The sequence below is a fragment of the Sinohyriopsis cumingii genome, chromosome 14 (genome assembly GCF_028554795.1).
Source record: "Sinohyriopsis cumingii isolate HCF-2022 chromosome 14, ASM2855479v2, whole genome shotgun sequence".
NCBI lineage: Eukaryota > Metazoa > Mollusca > Bivalvia > Unionida > Unionidae > Sinohyriopsis > Sinohyriopsis cumingii.
In genome coordinates this window covers 67,096,574-67,113,230 of record NC_142974.1, presented here as the reverse complement: position 1 = coordinate 67,113,230, position 16,657 = coordinate 67,096,574, and the positions used below count along the sequence as shown (strand labels likewise).

The 16,657-nt window shown below is 34.6% G+C and overlaps 1 protein-coding gene across 1 annotated transcript in view; it reads right to left on the bottom strand.

Annotated features, from left to right (window-relative positions):
* Positions 1-3,349: 3,349 nt before the first annotated feature.
* The window catches only part of LOC149784049 (uncharacterized), a 59,963-nt gene continuing 46,655 nt past the window's right edge, over positions 3,350-16,657 (bottom strand). The window contains exon 6 of the mRNA XM_089932136.1: positions 3,350-9,593. Coding sequence (XP_089788262.1) covers positions 5,623-9,593 — 3,971 coding nt within the window. The 3' untranslated portion in view covers positions 3,350-5,622. The remainder of the gene's footprint in view (positions 9,594-16,657) is intronic.

Genomic DNA, 16,657 nt, shown 5'->3' with positions numbered 1-16,657 from the left:
TGAAACTGGAAAACCCTGATATCTTCCATTCTGCAAATGACTGTAAAGATAGAGATGGAATGAAAATGAAATACAGTGTATCCAAGAATTAGGTTCAAAACCATAATTTTCAACTTTATTGTTGAAGCATTTACAAAAAAAATAATCTGAATGCAAACACACGATGGGCTTTAATAAGTCTGTCAAAAAAATTCACGGACAAATATAAAGAAAAATATAACTTAGGTGTCTAGATGAAACAATCCACACATTTTGTGTGTGTAAAATACATGTATCAAGAAGCAGATAATGTAAAGAAATATTCATTTAAGTTCATATGTGAATTATGTATAACTCAACAAAAATGGTATCTCCTTTTGACCTTTCATTATGACCTATAGTAGGATCAGTGTAGCTGTATACATCTACTATACATACAGAATGATCTCTCCATCTCACCTTTTCTTGTGTGCAAAATACATGTATGAATAGAGGATAATACAATGACAGTCTCAGTTGGTTAAGTTCCTATGTGAATTATGTATAGCTCAACAAAAACAGTAATCTGGCAATCTGACCTTCCATTATGACAAATTCGGACCAACTGTGTGCATCTGGTGTGCATGCTAAATAATCTCTCCATTTCACCTTTAATTACAACAAATAATAGGGACTGACTAGCCATGTGCATAGTAAGTGATCTGTCCATTTGACCTTTCATTATCATATGTAATAGAACCTGAGCTGATGTTGTCGTAGGGTTTAACACCATTTTTCCACACACAATAGGCTATACATGGTGGCCAGTATTAATGGTGGAGGAAGAACCTGGGAAAACCCCGGAAAGAACCACCAACCCACGAGAAGCTACTGGCAAGCTTTCTCACATGCCCACATTAGCCGAATCCGAGACTCGAACCGACGCAGACAGAGGTGAGATGGCAGTGATCCGTAACGGAGAGTGCTTTAGACCACTCAGCCACTCGGGGCCCAAATAGAACTCGAGTAGCTGTGTGCATAATCAGTGATCTCTCCACTGGACCTTTCAATAGCATATGTAATAGAACCTGAGTAGCTGTGTGCATAACCAGTGATCTCTCCATTGGACCTTTCATTAGCATATGTAACAGAACCTGAGTAGCTGTGTGCATAATCAGTGATCTCTCCACTGGACCTTTCATTAGCATATGTAATAGAACCTGAGTAGCTGTGTGCATAATCAGTGATCTCTCCATTGGACCTTTCATTAGCATATGTAATAGAACCTGAGTAGCTGTGTGCATAATCAGTGATCTCTCCATTGGACCTTTCATTAGCATATGTAATAGAACCTGAGAAAGTGTGTGGATGCTCAGTAATCTGACAATCTGACCTTTTACTTTAGCAAACAATAAAACCATTCCAGCTGTATGTGCCTAAGTGTGCATGCCCGTTGATCCATTTTACTTTGGATTACAATATATAATAGAACAGGATTAGGAGTCATCTGACCATTACATCTTTCATTTTAATCAATATCAGAGCCTGTGCAAGATATTTTCGAAGAAAAGTCATTAAGATGCATGTACATCAATACATAATTTCCATGTGGACCAGGCACTAATGAATATGTGTGTGTGTGTGTGTGTATGTATGTGATTGTGGTTCTTAATTGGTAAAAGTATAATCTAATAACATAAAAATAAGTTTACTAATTCTTTAAAAATGAAAGTGAATTTGTAAATTAATTTTCAATATAATATGATTAATTATTTATAAAATACTTGATAGTAAGTGTTATGCACACCATATTTTTTATTATATAAATTGAGTTCTGATAACTTCTTTAACAGTTGTAAAGATTATATTAGTATATATATATTCTATATATATATTATCTTTATAATTTTTTAAAATCTTTAATTTTTTATTTTTTTTATCTTTCTCTTTTCTATATATTTATTTTCTATACCTCTAAATAGTGTGCATTATACATAATAGAAATATTACTAAAACTGTTTGTCTCTATTTATTAATAAATTATATATATATATATATATATATATATATATATATATATAATGCCACATAAAGAAAACAATTTCTCCCCAGCTTGACCTCCACCTCGGTAACACACATATATATAGCAGCAAAAACAAACTGCTTCTCAGGCTCTATTCTCACTTTATCGAGAAATGTAAAAGATACAAAACTGACATCTGCAATTAATTTTTCTTCTTTTCATCTGTTTCCAATGATTTCAAACAAAATAACATAAAAATTGGAAACTGTAAATTTTAAAACTGCAATGTTACTGTTAACATTATTGTTTTGACAGTGCAGATCTATACATGCATACTGATGGGTATATTATTACTACAGAGAGAGATCGAGAGTGATCTGTCATGCAGACTGATGGGAATATTATTACTACACAGAGAGACAGACCTATACATGCAGACTGATGGGTATATAATTAACATAGAGAGAGAGAGACCTAGACATGCAGACTGATGAGTGCATTATTACTACAGAGAGAGAGAGATCGAGATCTATACATGCAGACTGATGGGTATATTATTACTAGAGACAGACAGACAGACAGACAGACCAATACATGCAGACTGATTGTTATATAATTACTACAGAGAGAGAGAGAGAGAGAGAGATCTATACATGCAGACTAATCGGTATATTATTACTACAGAGAGAGAGATCTATACATGCAGACTGATGGGTATATTATTACTACAGAGAGAGAGAGAGAGAGATCTATACATGCAGATTGATGGGTATATTATTACTACACAGAGAGAGAGATCTATACATGCAGACTGATGGGTATATTATTACTACAGAGAGAGAGAGAGAGATCTATACATGCAGACTGATTACTACACAGAGAGAGAGAGATCTATACATGCAGACTGATGGGTATATTATTACTACAGAGAGAGAGGGAGACATAAACATGCAGACTGAAGGGAAAAGTTATTGATAAGTATCTGTATCATAATATATCTGGCAAGATCAATTAATTTGCCTTATTTAGGGGTCTGCAATGTGTTTATGGTACCAGTTATGTAACTCACTTATTTCAGGACTTATGACGCAGGAGTTTAGTCCTGTCACTGAAGGGATACATTTAGTCTTTTTAGTGAAATGTAGAAGTCAATTTGATCCAAATAATTTTCGTAACGTGCATCGGCAATTTGTTTCCCTCTATTCAACCATGTTTTGAGCAAAGAATACCACGTTACAGATATAGCCAAGTGCTTCCGTCAAAATGTTCTGCTGTTGTATTTATTTTGAAACATCTATTAATATATATATATATATATATATATATATATATATATATATATATATATATATATAAATAAATGCAGTAATGTGGAAGACACCAGACATACACAATTGTATTTCCAAATAAATAAATGATAAATTATTTCTAAGTTAAGTGATAATTACTTAAACACATACCAATCGCTTAAACTAATAAGTCTACACTGATATTCTCCATGTAAAAATAAAAATATAATATCCCCCAAGATTACTGTCATCTGAAGCAATGATATATGTACCATGTTAATATGGCAACTGGAATGATATGATGGCAATTACAATGCTGTCTTAATGATACAACTGTGACATCCTCCACCACAACTATAATGCCATGTTCATGTCACCAGTATGACAGAGTTTCTCCATCACAAATATAATGCCATCTTCACGTCACCAGTATGACAGAATTCCTCCATCACAACTATAATGCCATCTTCATGTCACCAGTATGAGAGAGTTCCTCCATCACAACTATAATGCCATCTTCATGTCACCAGTATGACAGTGTTCCTCCATCACAACTGTAATACCATCTTCATGACACCTGTATGACCGAGTTCCTCCATCACAAAACATAATTCCAATTTCACAGCACCAACATGACAGAGTTCTTTCATCACAACTATAATGCTACCTTCATTTCACCAGTATGACAGAGTTCCTCCATCACAATTATAATGCCATCTTCATAACACTACTGTGACATATGAATGCAAATATAGTTTAGTTTGTTTGGTGTTTTACATCTCAGCAACACAAGCACATTGTTTAGTGCAGTCAAAGAAAGTAAGTGTACTGTTCAATTAAAAATCCCACTGTGGGATTTAAACCCACAACATTTGATCACAAATCTGGCAGCAAGCCACTGAGTTACAACATCTCCTGCCTCAATTAGTCATATCCTATGACATAAAGAATGGCAAATTTGACATATCTAATGCAGTTGAAGCATATAGAAATTCTAAATATAGAAGTTAAAATTCCTGTATAATACATGTTGGTTAACAAGAAAATAATAAAAGGGTTATAAATCTACAATAGGGAGGGGAAAGCAACTTTCTCTTTTGCAGTATTGGATTTGAAGCCAATTTAAATTTTCCCCAAATCTTAGTTAGCTTACATCTTTTCCACTGCTGGGGTCCTGCAGCCCAACCATAGTTGTAGTAGTTCAGTCAGTAGAAAGTAGACTAATGAATTTATAATCCAAGGGTCAGAATGTTTCAGTTCTGCAAAAGGTATTTAGCTCCTATTTCATCAGGATGACCTAGACAATAATGCACTAAAAATGCCATTCATCCCCACCACCCAAACCCAGCAACAAATAAAATCATACAGATTTAATATGCAAGTTTTCTGTATTATCCGAATAGTGATGTTATTCTTTGGACATTATTTTGTAAAGCTTTTATGTTACAAAATTTAATAAAATGGTTTCTAGTTATTTGTATAGCTTTGTGTTACAAGTTTAATTGTGATGATGTCACTGATGCATGCATCTTAAACAGGGCTGTTGGATTTAATGCAGCCAATGTATCGATCAATATTACATGGGAACCTTGTAGCACCAGAACCAAGAACAGAGCAATTTAAAAAGAGCTTCCAATTCTCTGGTACAGTTCTGTGGAACAAGTTTCCACTACATGTAAAATCTGCTGAAAATATTAGAGTATTTAAGAAGAGATATCATGAGCATGCATGTGTTTCTTAATATTAATGGAATTTAGTATTTTAATACTAAACATGTTAAAATAAACACTTAAATTATTCCTATCTTCATATAATGTGCATTGTTATACTCTCCTTAAGAGGGCCTCAAGGGAGAATAGTCCTTGACTAATGAGTCACCCTCTATAAATAAAGTATTATTATTGTTATTATTATACAGTTACTTATAGTCTATTTTCAATAGTCAGCATCAACTTACTTATCTATAATGAATATTAACCAAGTGTAGATTTGTCATCTGCATGAAATTTGCCTGGATCAAAGTTAACATCTATAAACACCATTAACATCAAAGTAAATATTTCAAAATACAATTAACAGCTATGCTACTAAATCTATTCAATAATTTACAAGTATCTCACAAGTTAAAATTAACATCACAAAACTGATTTTATCACTCTTGAACAAATTCAGAAACTGTTTCTGTATCTTATCTAATTCTGGGTGACAACTCCCTTTTCATTATAAGGCTATAGATATTTTATTGATTAGATGATATTGTAACTCCTTCCTAAACACACACATAACATAATGATTCTCTCTACAAGATACTTTTCTAATGTTTTAGATGCATCATTACACATGAGATCCAAGCTATTTTCCAGACACTTTATTACTTTCTCTACTATATATCAATGATACCTCATTTCCCCCCACCACACCTGAAGGATTGTTTATTGTTAGTGAGACTCCCCCCATAACCAGCTGTTCACAGACATCATGCTTCTGCATTCTATTAGCATCCTCTAATGCTTTAGATGCATCGTGACTCTTGGGATCCCAATTATTAGTATCTTTCAAATGTTGCATCGCTTTCTTAACAGACTCCAATGGTGCGCTGATTGCCAAAAAAGGAAGATTCTTCATTGTTAATGAGATCCCCAACTGAAACAGCAGATCACACACGTCCCACATTCGATGAGCATAAGCCTTTGCTAATGCTTCAGAAGCATCATCACACTTGGGATCCCAATTATCAATATCTTTCAAATGTTTCACTGCTATTTTCACATAATCCAATGATGCAAATATAACCTCAGGAATATGCTTCATTGTTAATGAGACCCCCTCCTGAAACAGCAGATCACACACATCATACTTGTGATCCTTATAAGCGTTTACTAATGCTCGAGAAGCATGACCACACTTGGGATCCCAATTATCAATATCTTTAAGATGTTTCACTGCTGCTTTTACATAATCAGCTGATGCTGATATCATGAAAGGAAAATTCAACATTCTTAATAAGACCCCCTCCTGATATAGCAGATCACACACATCATACCTTTTATTGCGATAAGCATTTAGTAATGCTTTAGATGCATTGTCACACTTGGGATTCCAATTGTCAATGTCTTTCAAATGCTGTATTGCTTTTTTAACATACTCCAATGATACACTGTGTACTAAAACAGGAAAAGTCTTCATTGTTAATGATACTCCTTCTTGAAACAGCAGATCACACAAGTCATACTTTTGTTTACTATAAGCAGTTTCTAATGCTTTGCAGGCATAATCACACTTGGGATCCCAATTATTAATATCTTTCAAATGATTCACTGCTGTTTTCACATAATCAAGTGACGCCAATATCATGTAAGAAATATGTTTCATTGTTAAGGGGACCCCTTCCTGAACCAGCAGATTGCACACATCATACTTTTGTTGACTATAAGCAGTTTCTAATGCTTTAGAAGCATAGTCACACTTGGGATCCCAGTTATCAGTGTCTTTCAAATACTTCACTGCAATTTTCACATCATCCAGTGATACCGAAATCAAATCAGGAATGTGCTTCATTGTTAAGACCCCCTCCTGAACCAGAAGATTACACACATCGTACTTTTGATGACTATAAGCATTCTTCAATGCATTAGATGCATCAGCACACATAGGATCCCAACTGTCAGTGTCTTTTAAATGTTGGATTGCTTTCTTAACTGTTTCCAATGATACCTGTGATGCCCCCACCAAACCAGGAAGATTATTCATTCTGATTGAAACACCCTCCCTCACCAGCAGATTACATACACCATACTTCTGTTGACTATAAAGATAAATCTCTTTTTTAGAAGGTGTCTTGTTATTAGCCTGCAGAGTCCACAAATGTTCACTATCAGTATAAGCATTCTCTAATGCTTTAGATGCATCATCACACTTGGGATCCCAATTACCAGTGTCTTTCAAATGTTGTAGTGCTCTCTTAATAGACTCCAATGAGCGACTGTAATGTACCACATGAGGAAGATTCTTCGTTGTTAATGAGACACCCTCCTGAACCAGCAGATCACACACATCATAATTCTGTTCTAAATAAGCATTCACTAATGCTTTAGATGCATCATCACACTTGGGATCCCAACTGTTTGTGTCTTTCAAATGTTGTATTGCTTTCTTAACAGACTCCAGAGATACACTGTAAACCACACCAGGAAGATTCTTCATTGTTAATGAGACACCCTCCTGAACCAGCAGATCACACACATCATCCTTCTGTATTACATAAGCATTCAAGAATGCATCAGATGCATCACCACAGTGGGGATCCCAGGTACCACTGACTTTCAGATCTTTCACCACTCGGGCAACAGTAAGCAGTGAACTATAGCTTGACACATAAACAAGTATGTCCAGTGGGACTTTTACTTCATTTTTCAGAAGAACATCTGCTATATCAAACCTCTCATTACAGTAGGTTATGTACAATGCTGTTAAAAATGGGATTTCTGCTGTATATGGGCACTTTTCTGGAGGAAAGTGATAAATACGTATCCTTTGCTCATCATGTGGATTCCACTTATTATGACCTTTCAAATGTTCCACCACCTTCATCAAAATATTTATATCTCCATATTGTACAGCATCTACTACATGCCAGCCATCCAGTTTGATGGATTCTTTTAATAAAAGCTCAATCAAGCTCTGGTTTCCTGATACATAGGCTCTGAATAATGCATCTTCTGCTTCCACACATCTTGGATCAAAATCCTTTCTCCTCTTTAAGGTCTCTAGGATGGTCTGAACTCTACCGAGGTCACCATGTCTGGATGCATTACATAGGCTTACATGTGTATAACAGGCATTCATAGCTACTAGTTCATCTGCAATCTGAAAATGGTTGTAGTAGAGAGCTAATTCCAGTAGCTTCTGCTTTTCGCCACATTGCCAACAGTCAGAGCTGCTATACTTATGTGCACATGCCAAGAATTCCAAGAAATGACTATACACTAATCTGACTACATCTTCATCACTTTGTAATATATATTGCATAAATGTGATGCAGTCTCCTCTTGACAAATTGTAGTCAAATATTGATGTAGAGTGTGGTTTAGTCATGAAAAAACCCATGATCTTATTACCTTTGTGCAACTCATCACTCAGTTTCATCAAAAAATCATACTGTTTGAGAGCTGAATGTTTCACAACACTCCTTACAAGTCCTCCCTCTAAAATATCATGAACCATCCTCTCAGCCAGAAGTCCATATACATACACAGGTATAAACATATTCTGAGAAGTACTGTCCTTGACGTCTGCAGTGTAGGTCTTCTGATATAAATATTCTGAGTCGCCATGTTTTACCACCATCTCTAGACAACGATTCCCAAGGACTTGTCCTACAGCCTCACAGACTGTTGCATGTGTGAAGTAGATGTTGGGTTTTTCAAATTGATATGACATGGTTTTCACAACATATAATTCCAAAAAACTGTTATAAGCATCTCTCAGTAATGTAATGGATGCCATCTTCTTTGAAATGTTCAGATTTGAAGCCAGATCCATCAATAAACATTTGCTGGACTCAGGCATGGTTTCAGATGATAAATATTCCTCAGATATCTCACCATTACAAAACAGAAAAGTCAGAGCTAGGAATCTTGAATCCTCTAACTTTGTGATATTTTCAACAAAGAATTTTTCTGGAGATTTGAAAAACTCTGGTCCTCTATCAAATAACTTACTATCCATTGCAAATAGTGAACAACACTGGGGGAAACCAATCAACCCTCTAAAATTAGTTATGCATTTTACTTTTTTATCTTCTTTCACATTTTTTTCATGTCTACGAAGCTCTCTGTTCAAAATGCTCATTTTCTCTGAATGATTTAGTAGTTCTGAGGATAGAGTCAGTGACAAATCATCAGAAAAAAGTTTCATTGATCCTATCTTGGAGTAAGCTTTTGACATTATGTCAACTCTTGTCGTAATAATGACCTGTAACTTTGCTGCATCAACATGTTCCTGTATGGTAGGTAGATGTACCATCCACTCCTGCAAACGACCATGATCAAGGTCAAATTGTCCAAATACATCCTCCAGTATGATAATGTCTACCCAATCTGTGTCCACTTTTTCCCAATGCCTTGGAGAAGAAAGCACCACTCGTCTGTCTCTATACCTTTCATTATCGATCAGGTGGAGGGACGTAGTTGTCTTCCCTTCTCCTGGGTTCCCTTTGATAACAACTGATCTTTTTCTTTCAAGCAGTTTTCTAGCTTCCTCTGCCTGTGTTGTTGGAATGCATTCTAGCCTTCTAAGTGTATCCAGTTTGTCCTCTGTCTGATCTAGTAGAAGAAGCAAAAATAGTCAATCAAAACACAATACAGACCATGTCACAATGAAATTCCTTTGATTAAAAAAAAAACTAAAACAGTTACTTCCATAGTAAATCTGTGTTTTTTTAATATATGTTCTACAACCCACCATATCCTTGACCCCATCCTCCAAGTCATGACACATTAGTCATTTAACCTAAAATGTATGACGAACAACAGACCACTCCAAATAAGCTGTTCTAATCAATGACCAGTAGAGCTAAAGAAACAGAATTCTGTTGCAACAATTAACCTTTAATAACATGAATTATTTACACAACTGAATATATTCATATATGAAGTCACAAATCAAGATTTTGAGTGCAACAAATTAAAAGATACTGCTATTTTAGTGTGAGGACACTTCCCTGGAGGTCGTGTTTTAGCAAAGTATCTCTGTTTATACTGTAAATAGTTTCTAACGCAGGCAGCAAATATCATGTTTATTCATTCATCTATGATATATTCATCCTGGATATTTTTTATCTAAGTACCTGAATACTTTCTGTGAAGCCTCATTGTCACTGATGTTGTAAAAAATGAAATTTGTTTTGAAAATAATTACTTCTGCAAACAAATATGGCAGTAAATCCATCAATGTCGGTAGAAAATTCTGAATGAATCCAGTCTGAGTTTTTTGGATTCATCCAACAGGATAGATGTAGTAAATTTCACAGAAAGGTAATCCCAGACTGTATGCACATCAAGAAACAAATCATGCCACTATCACTAACCATGTCAGTAGCAAATAATCACTGTAGCAGCCAAATGAACTTATCATGATGAAATTTGAGCTCATTATAGTAATATGGTAAAGTTACACTGGTAGACCCATATATACTTATTCAAATTGTAGAAGGCAATGCCACTAATCAAAATAAAAAAAAAACAAATAGTTCTAGCCTAGCAAGACCCCACATATGTACACCTTAACCTGTACAGACAGATGAAAACCAAATAGAGCCTAAATAGATAGCAGCTCCATCTCCCCAATCCCAGGTAAACCATGATACACATCATCAAAGTGTAGAGGACAATTACACTAATCAATATAATAAGACTTCTTTCAAATATAAAGTCAGTCACAGTGCCATGGGAAATTATGTTCTAAATGCCTTGATAGTTATGACCTGGGATCTTAATCAATATATACAGGTGTGTGTATGTACATTGAAGAATCTAAAATTTTAATAGGGACTATTTTTATTTACAGACCACTAGATAAATGTAGAAGTCTTTTGGTGAACACCCCATGTCAAAATGATTTTCAGTTCAAGACCAGTTTTGATAACAATTTTCAAGATGTCTGCCATGGACATCAGATAGAGGCCATTTTTATTTAGGATTGACTACACATCTGAAGAAGTCTTATTGTGAAAACCCCTTGTTAATATAACCATCCATTCAGGATTAGCAATAACAAGAATTTCAAGATGGCTGCAATGACAGCCACACTGAATGACTTGATCAGTACCATTTTCATTTAGAACCATCTAGATATCATAAGATGTCTTTCAGTGAAGGAATAGTGATACAAAAATTTTAAAGATGGTTGCTGTGGTGACCATATTAACAGCAAATGTTTCACCAAGTAGATCACAGGATGGATATATACATGTAAAGTTTCATGACAGTTTAGGAGGAGTAGCAATAACATATATATGCTAGTGGAAGGGCAGACAAAGGACAACATACCTTTCCACAAGCTCTTCTGGTCATAGACTAGAACAGCTTTAACAAAAAAGACAATTACAAGATGTCATTCCCTTTCATTGTTAATTGATCTGTTTATCGTAGTGGCTTAATATCTACACAACACCAACATCCTGTACTTGTAAGTGTACAATAAATACTATGACAAAATGGAATAGTATTATTCTATGCATCAATTAAATTAGAGTAACTACTGTCCAAAACTGTCTTCATATACATTGAAGAAACCTGGTGTACTGGCACCAGACACTGATTTCAATATGGCTGATAACATTAGAATATCAGGTTGATTTTGGCCAATTTGAAAAGTTGCATTGGCCAACTCCACAAATAATCCAGAATAATACTGAATAACATATTTCAATAGTTATATCTTTGTTGATAAACATTCACTGTATTGGGAGGTGAGATATGCAGCTGCTCATATGTGGCACCTCAGCACAGAAGTTACTATATGGTGCCAATTAAAGGTAAATTTAGAAAAACAAAACAATGTAGAATGTTTTTGGAAGTTTTGCATGGTGTGCAGCACTCACCGAAATCTCAGACATTTTATGCCAAGAAGAGACAGTATGATAGTAAATGTAAAAAGTCAATAACAAATTGGTAGAAATGCTGGAAAGTGCATATGAATGGTTGAAGAATGACCCAGGGCAGAATATGATGCTCTGTACATTCTGCACTGAGTATTCGGAGAAATAAGAAAGTGCACAGGGTACTTCATTAAGATTCACTGATAGATGTGAAAACATTGATAAATTCTCTCTTGAATCACATTAATGGTTGTGCTCCTTGACTCACCAGACATCTGGGATTATAACCCATATTAAGCCATAAAGCTGTGGAATGCTGCTTGACCACAAACATGAAAGTCATTGACAAGGCATTTGGACCAAGATCTGATGATAGATAATAACCTAGGTAACATTACCTAATATCTTGAAATTACTGTGTGTTAAAAGCCAACTTGTATTTTCATACCATGTGTTTGTAAGATCACTAAATGTATGAAGTAACTGTTTATCCTTAACCCAGGGTTATCTAACACAGATTGTCAAACTCAATAACAACAACAGTACTAAGATGAATACAACAATGATAAGCGTAATAAAAGTCTATTTTTAAATGTCAAAGTTACAGTATTTGTTATCAGTACAATGACACTAAATGAATGTAGCTCAGAAGATGACAAAAATATCTCAGAAATGCAGGGCTACTGCAGCATCAGAATATGACACTAGATCAGTATCATTTTCAGGAAGGATCAAATACAGTACATCAAAGTATTTGACTGAAATTGTCAGTACATCAATACAATTACCTAACATGATTTGCAAGATCACCACCAAAACCACCATTTTGTAAGTCAGATCATTTTTTATTTAAAACCAATGCTGCATAAAATCATTCTGGAAAATGTTTTAGCAATATGAAAAACATTATACATGGTAGAAAAAATAAGATTCTCAAAAGACAGTGCCCAAAGTATTGTATGGTTCAAACCCAAAGTCAACATGATCATCCATTCAGAAGTTGCATTAACAAGATTTTCAAGATATGGACCATAGCAGCTATGTTTGGATCACAATTTTCATCTAGGAAACACATCTCAAACAGAGTTTTAGTGGCATATAATGTTGATAAGGCTATCAATTGGGGAAGCAATGCAAAACCAATATTAACAAGACCATCAAAGCAGCTTCAGTGGTGGAGATCACTTACACAGTTATCATCTGCAACTTCCTATAAATAGCTCCTACAAACAAAGCTACCTGTTCAGGAGGCAAAGCACATACCTGCCATAATATGACATATCACAATAAAGACACAATTTTGTTTGTACTCCCAAACCTCTTGACGTCACTGCATTTCCAAACAAAAAAAAAATGATTTTTGAGCATATTAAAAACAATCTATTGGGCAGTTTATGCAGCTAATTGTCACTGAGGTAATTAGAAGGCAAGATAATCTGGTATCGTCCAACCACAATTTCAGCTATTAGCTAGGATGACGAGTTACACCATTCGAAGATGCTTTGGGAGAGCCATTAAACTAATTTGCAAAGGTCAAGTTCACAAGGTGGAACAGACCATTTTCAGTTAGAGGTAAATCAAGGAAATGTGTTGAAGAACAAAATTTATTACACGTACATGCCTTGAATATAATGCTTAAGCAATCTGTATTAATAATTATTGACAAGTTCATGAACTGCGACAAAGTTTCTTTCAAGTCTGACATTACTTAATGTATGAAACACAAAGCATGATTATTTTATTCATCAGAAAAGTTTTCAAGTGTGATTAATTTTTTTAATGTCTAAACTCATTCCTTGTTATTCAGAAAGCAAAAAGCTGTCAGCAAAGCATGGAAATCTCTGCAAAACTAAATTCAGAACTCCTGGTTAATGGAGTTTTACTTTGTGAAGCAGGTCTGCAATGGGAAAAATCTAATATTTTGCACATCCTGCAAAACAAATTGCCGTAAATCAATCTGGCATGTACAGTGTTCAACAAAATAGCAGCAGAATCTGTATGTAACAATCGAGAAAAATTAAAGATATATCTGACAAACTAAACTGAACATTCAAATCTTATTTCTCTTATTACTGTTTCACTTAATCTTATTCAACTGCCAACTTTTAATTACCCCTTGCTTTTTGGGACAATTTTAGCCATGAATTAAATTTATTGAAAGACAATAATAAATACATGCTCATGTTTGCACAATTGATTTATGTTGATAAAGTGTTAACACCTGTACTTGACATATGTGTTTATTACTGCTCTATTCCTTGTAAGGCTCCAATTAAATATGAAAATATTATGTCCCCTCCCCTTTCTCCCAGTCAAATTGTCAGTCACAAATGTGATGTATATGTATATATATATTCATTTTTCTAAACATACAAGCATATCTCAAGGTCAATCTGCATCAGATAATTTTTTTTTACAATGCTAACACCATTGGCATCAAGAATAATACAGTTCTGTTCATGATTTCCTCACAGACTCCAGCAAGGAAATTTGAATAATGATACCGTCCAAGCATTACAATGTCTAAAGTGCAAATATGAAAACAAATGCATTACCTTCAAACTCCCTGTGGAACTACTGACACCAGCAAAGACTGTATCTAGATAAGTCTATTTTGTTTGCAATTACTTGTATGTATGTTTTTATTTAATGTCAGCATGGTTGTGATTATGTCAGTTTTTGTGTATGCATATGGTTCTGATATCTGACAATGCTAAGGCAACTATTTTTTGGTTGTAAGTAAATTAAACGATTAAAAAAAAACATACAATTTTTCTTTTATTTACATTTGGATTTCCAATCCTTCTGTATACACTTTTTGAGTTGCAAAACCCTTCCAGCACTATCTAGAAATATAGCAGGTATGGCAGTGACAGCATGATTTTTAAGATGGTCATTATGGCAGACATTTTATGACACGTCCAGCACCATCTTCATTTAGTTTGATTGCTAATATACAAATGTGCTTTCATGAAAACGTGCTTTCATGAAAGGTTTCCATTATTATGCTATGCCCATCCATTTAGGAACAGTAACAATGAGATTTTCAAGATTGTTGATGTGGAGAAGACAGCATAATTCTTATCACCACAATGTTCATTTATGTTCGTCAGTGGCTACATATCAACAGAAAAGTATAAATCCAATGATGACATAACCATCTCTTTAGCAGAAGTAGTAATAACATTATTTTCAACATGGCCACTATGGTTACCATATTAGACATTTTACGTGCACAATTTCCAATTAGGACCAACCAGAAACCAGACCAAGTAATCAAATCGTGTGCCATGTTTCATTACTCTCCTCTATACAGTCCAAAAAAAGGAGTAAATAGATGATTCTAAAGATGGGCACTGTGTTATCCATATTGAAACTAGACCTCTGGATCAAACTTTATGCCATGTGTTTAATTACTCTCATCCATGTAGTCCACAAAATGTAATAGTAACAGAATTGTCAGAATGGACACTGTGGTGGCCATATTTATCACTAGACCTCCTGGTCAAACTTTGTGCCATGTTTGATCACTCTCCTGCAAGATGTTTAGATGAAGTAGTGATAACAAACAACTGTTAACAAATGCCAATCAACATGCTGGACACTGGATAATTGCATTATATCTGCTCATCTTCAACCCTGTACTCCTTATCCTAGAGATTTTTGTACCATACTTCTTAACTGACATGTCCACATCTTTTATGAAAACTGAGCGTAATTTGCTTTGGTCAAGGAAAGATGCAGATGGATAGGTACATAATGGATGAACAACTGAAAGAGATTAGACAATAGACAGATACTACAACTAAGCCCAACACCAATAATAGGATGTCCAAGTGGACTTGATATTATTCACTTGGGTATTTACTACATCAATAAAGTGACACAATTTATGTTGACTCTCCGTTGAGTACGAATCAAAAATTCTCTAACCTGTAAGATAGTATTATTTGTATTAAAACATATATATAATACAATCATATGGTGAAGAACAGTCCTTTCAAATGCACTTGATCCAGCAAGGGATCACGCGTGTCAGGGATTAAGATAAATGCAAAAAACTAGCAACAAACAGTGCAAAACTTGTATCTAACTGGCATGAGCACTTTCAACTCTTAATGGGTCTTTTTCAAAGACAAATACAAAACACAGACAAGACAAACAAATAAAACTGAAAAGACGTTGTGTTTGCAAAACTTTACATGACTATTTCTACAGGAATTAAACCTTTAAATTTATTATATTTTGACTAGTTTATCTCAACTTGTTGTGGATGCTGGAAAACATTTTATATTGACCTAGAAATCTATGAGCCATAAGGACATTATTTTATGTAAATTTATGTAAGTGAAAATTATATCCTGGATATTTCCTTGTTTCAGTAGCAATTATAGGCTACTGGGCGACTAATAAGCAATTTAGAGAATTATTTAAAAGAAAATATAGTTTTATTTGTGCATCACTGTCTATTTCTAGTCTTCATGGTTTAAACTGCTTGGTTTCAATGTTATAAGATGGCTTATCCAGTAAGATTTCTTTCCGTTCCTGGTTTCAGAACTCCAGTTGGGGTAGTGAGCAATTGCAATAAGAGTTATATCAATGAAAGTGTGATCAAGGCAGGAGAAGTGTTCGTAACTGGCCTTCTGTACAGCTTCTTAGTCATCCAATCAGATCTATGAAAGTTGATCCTTTTGTGTAGCTTTTCAGTTTCTCTGACATACTGAATACTACAGATTGTACATGTGATGAGATAAATTACATTCTTTGTTTTACACATTTTGTTTGGAC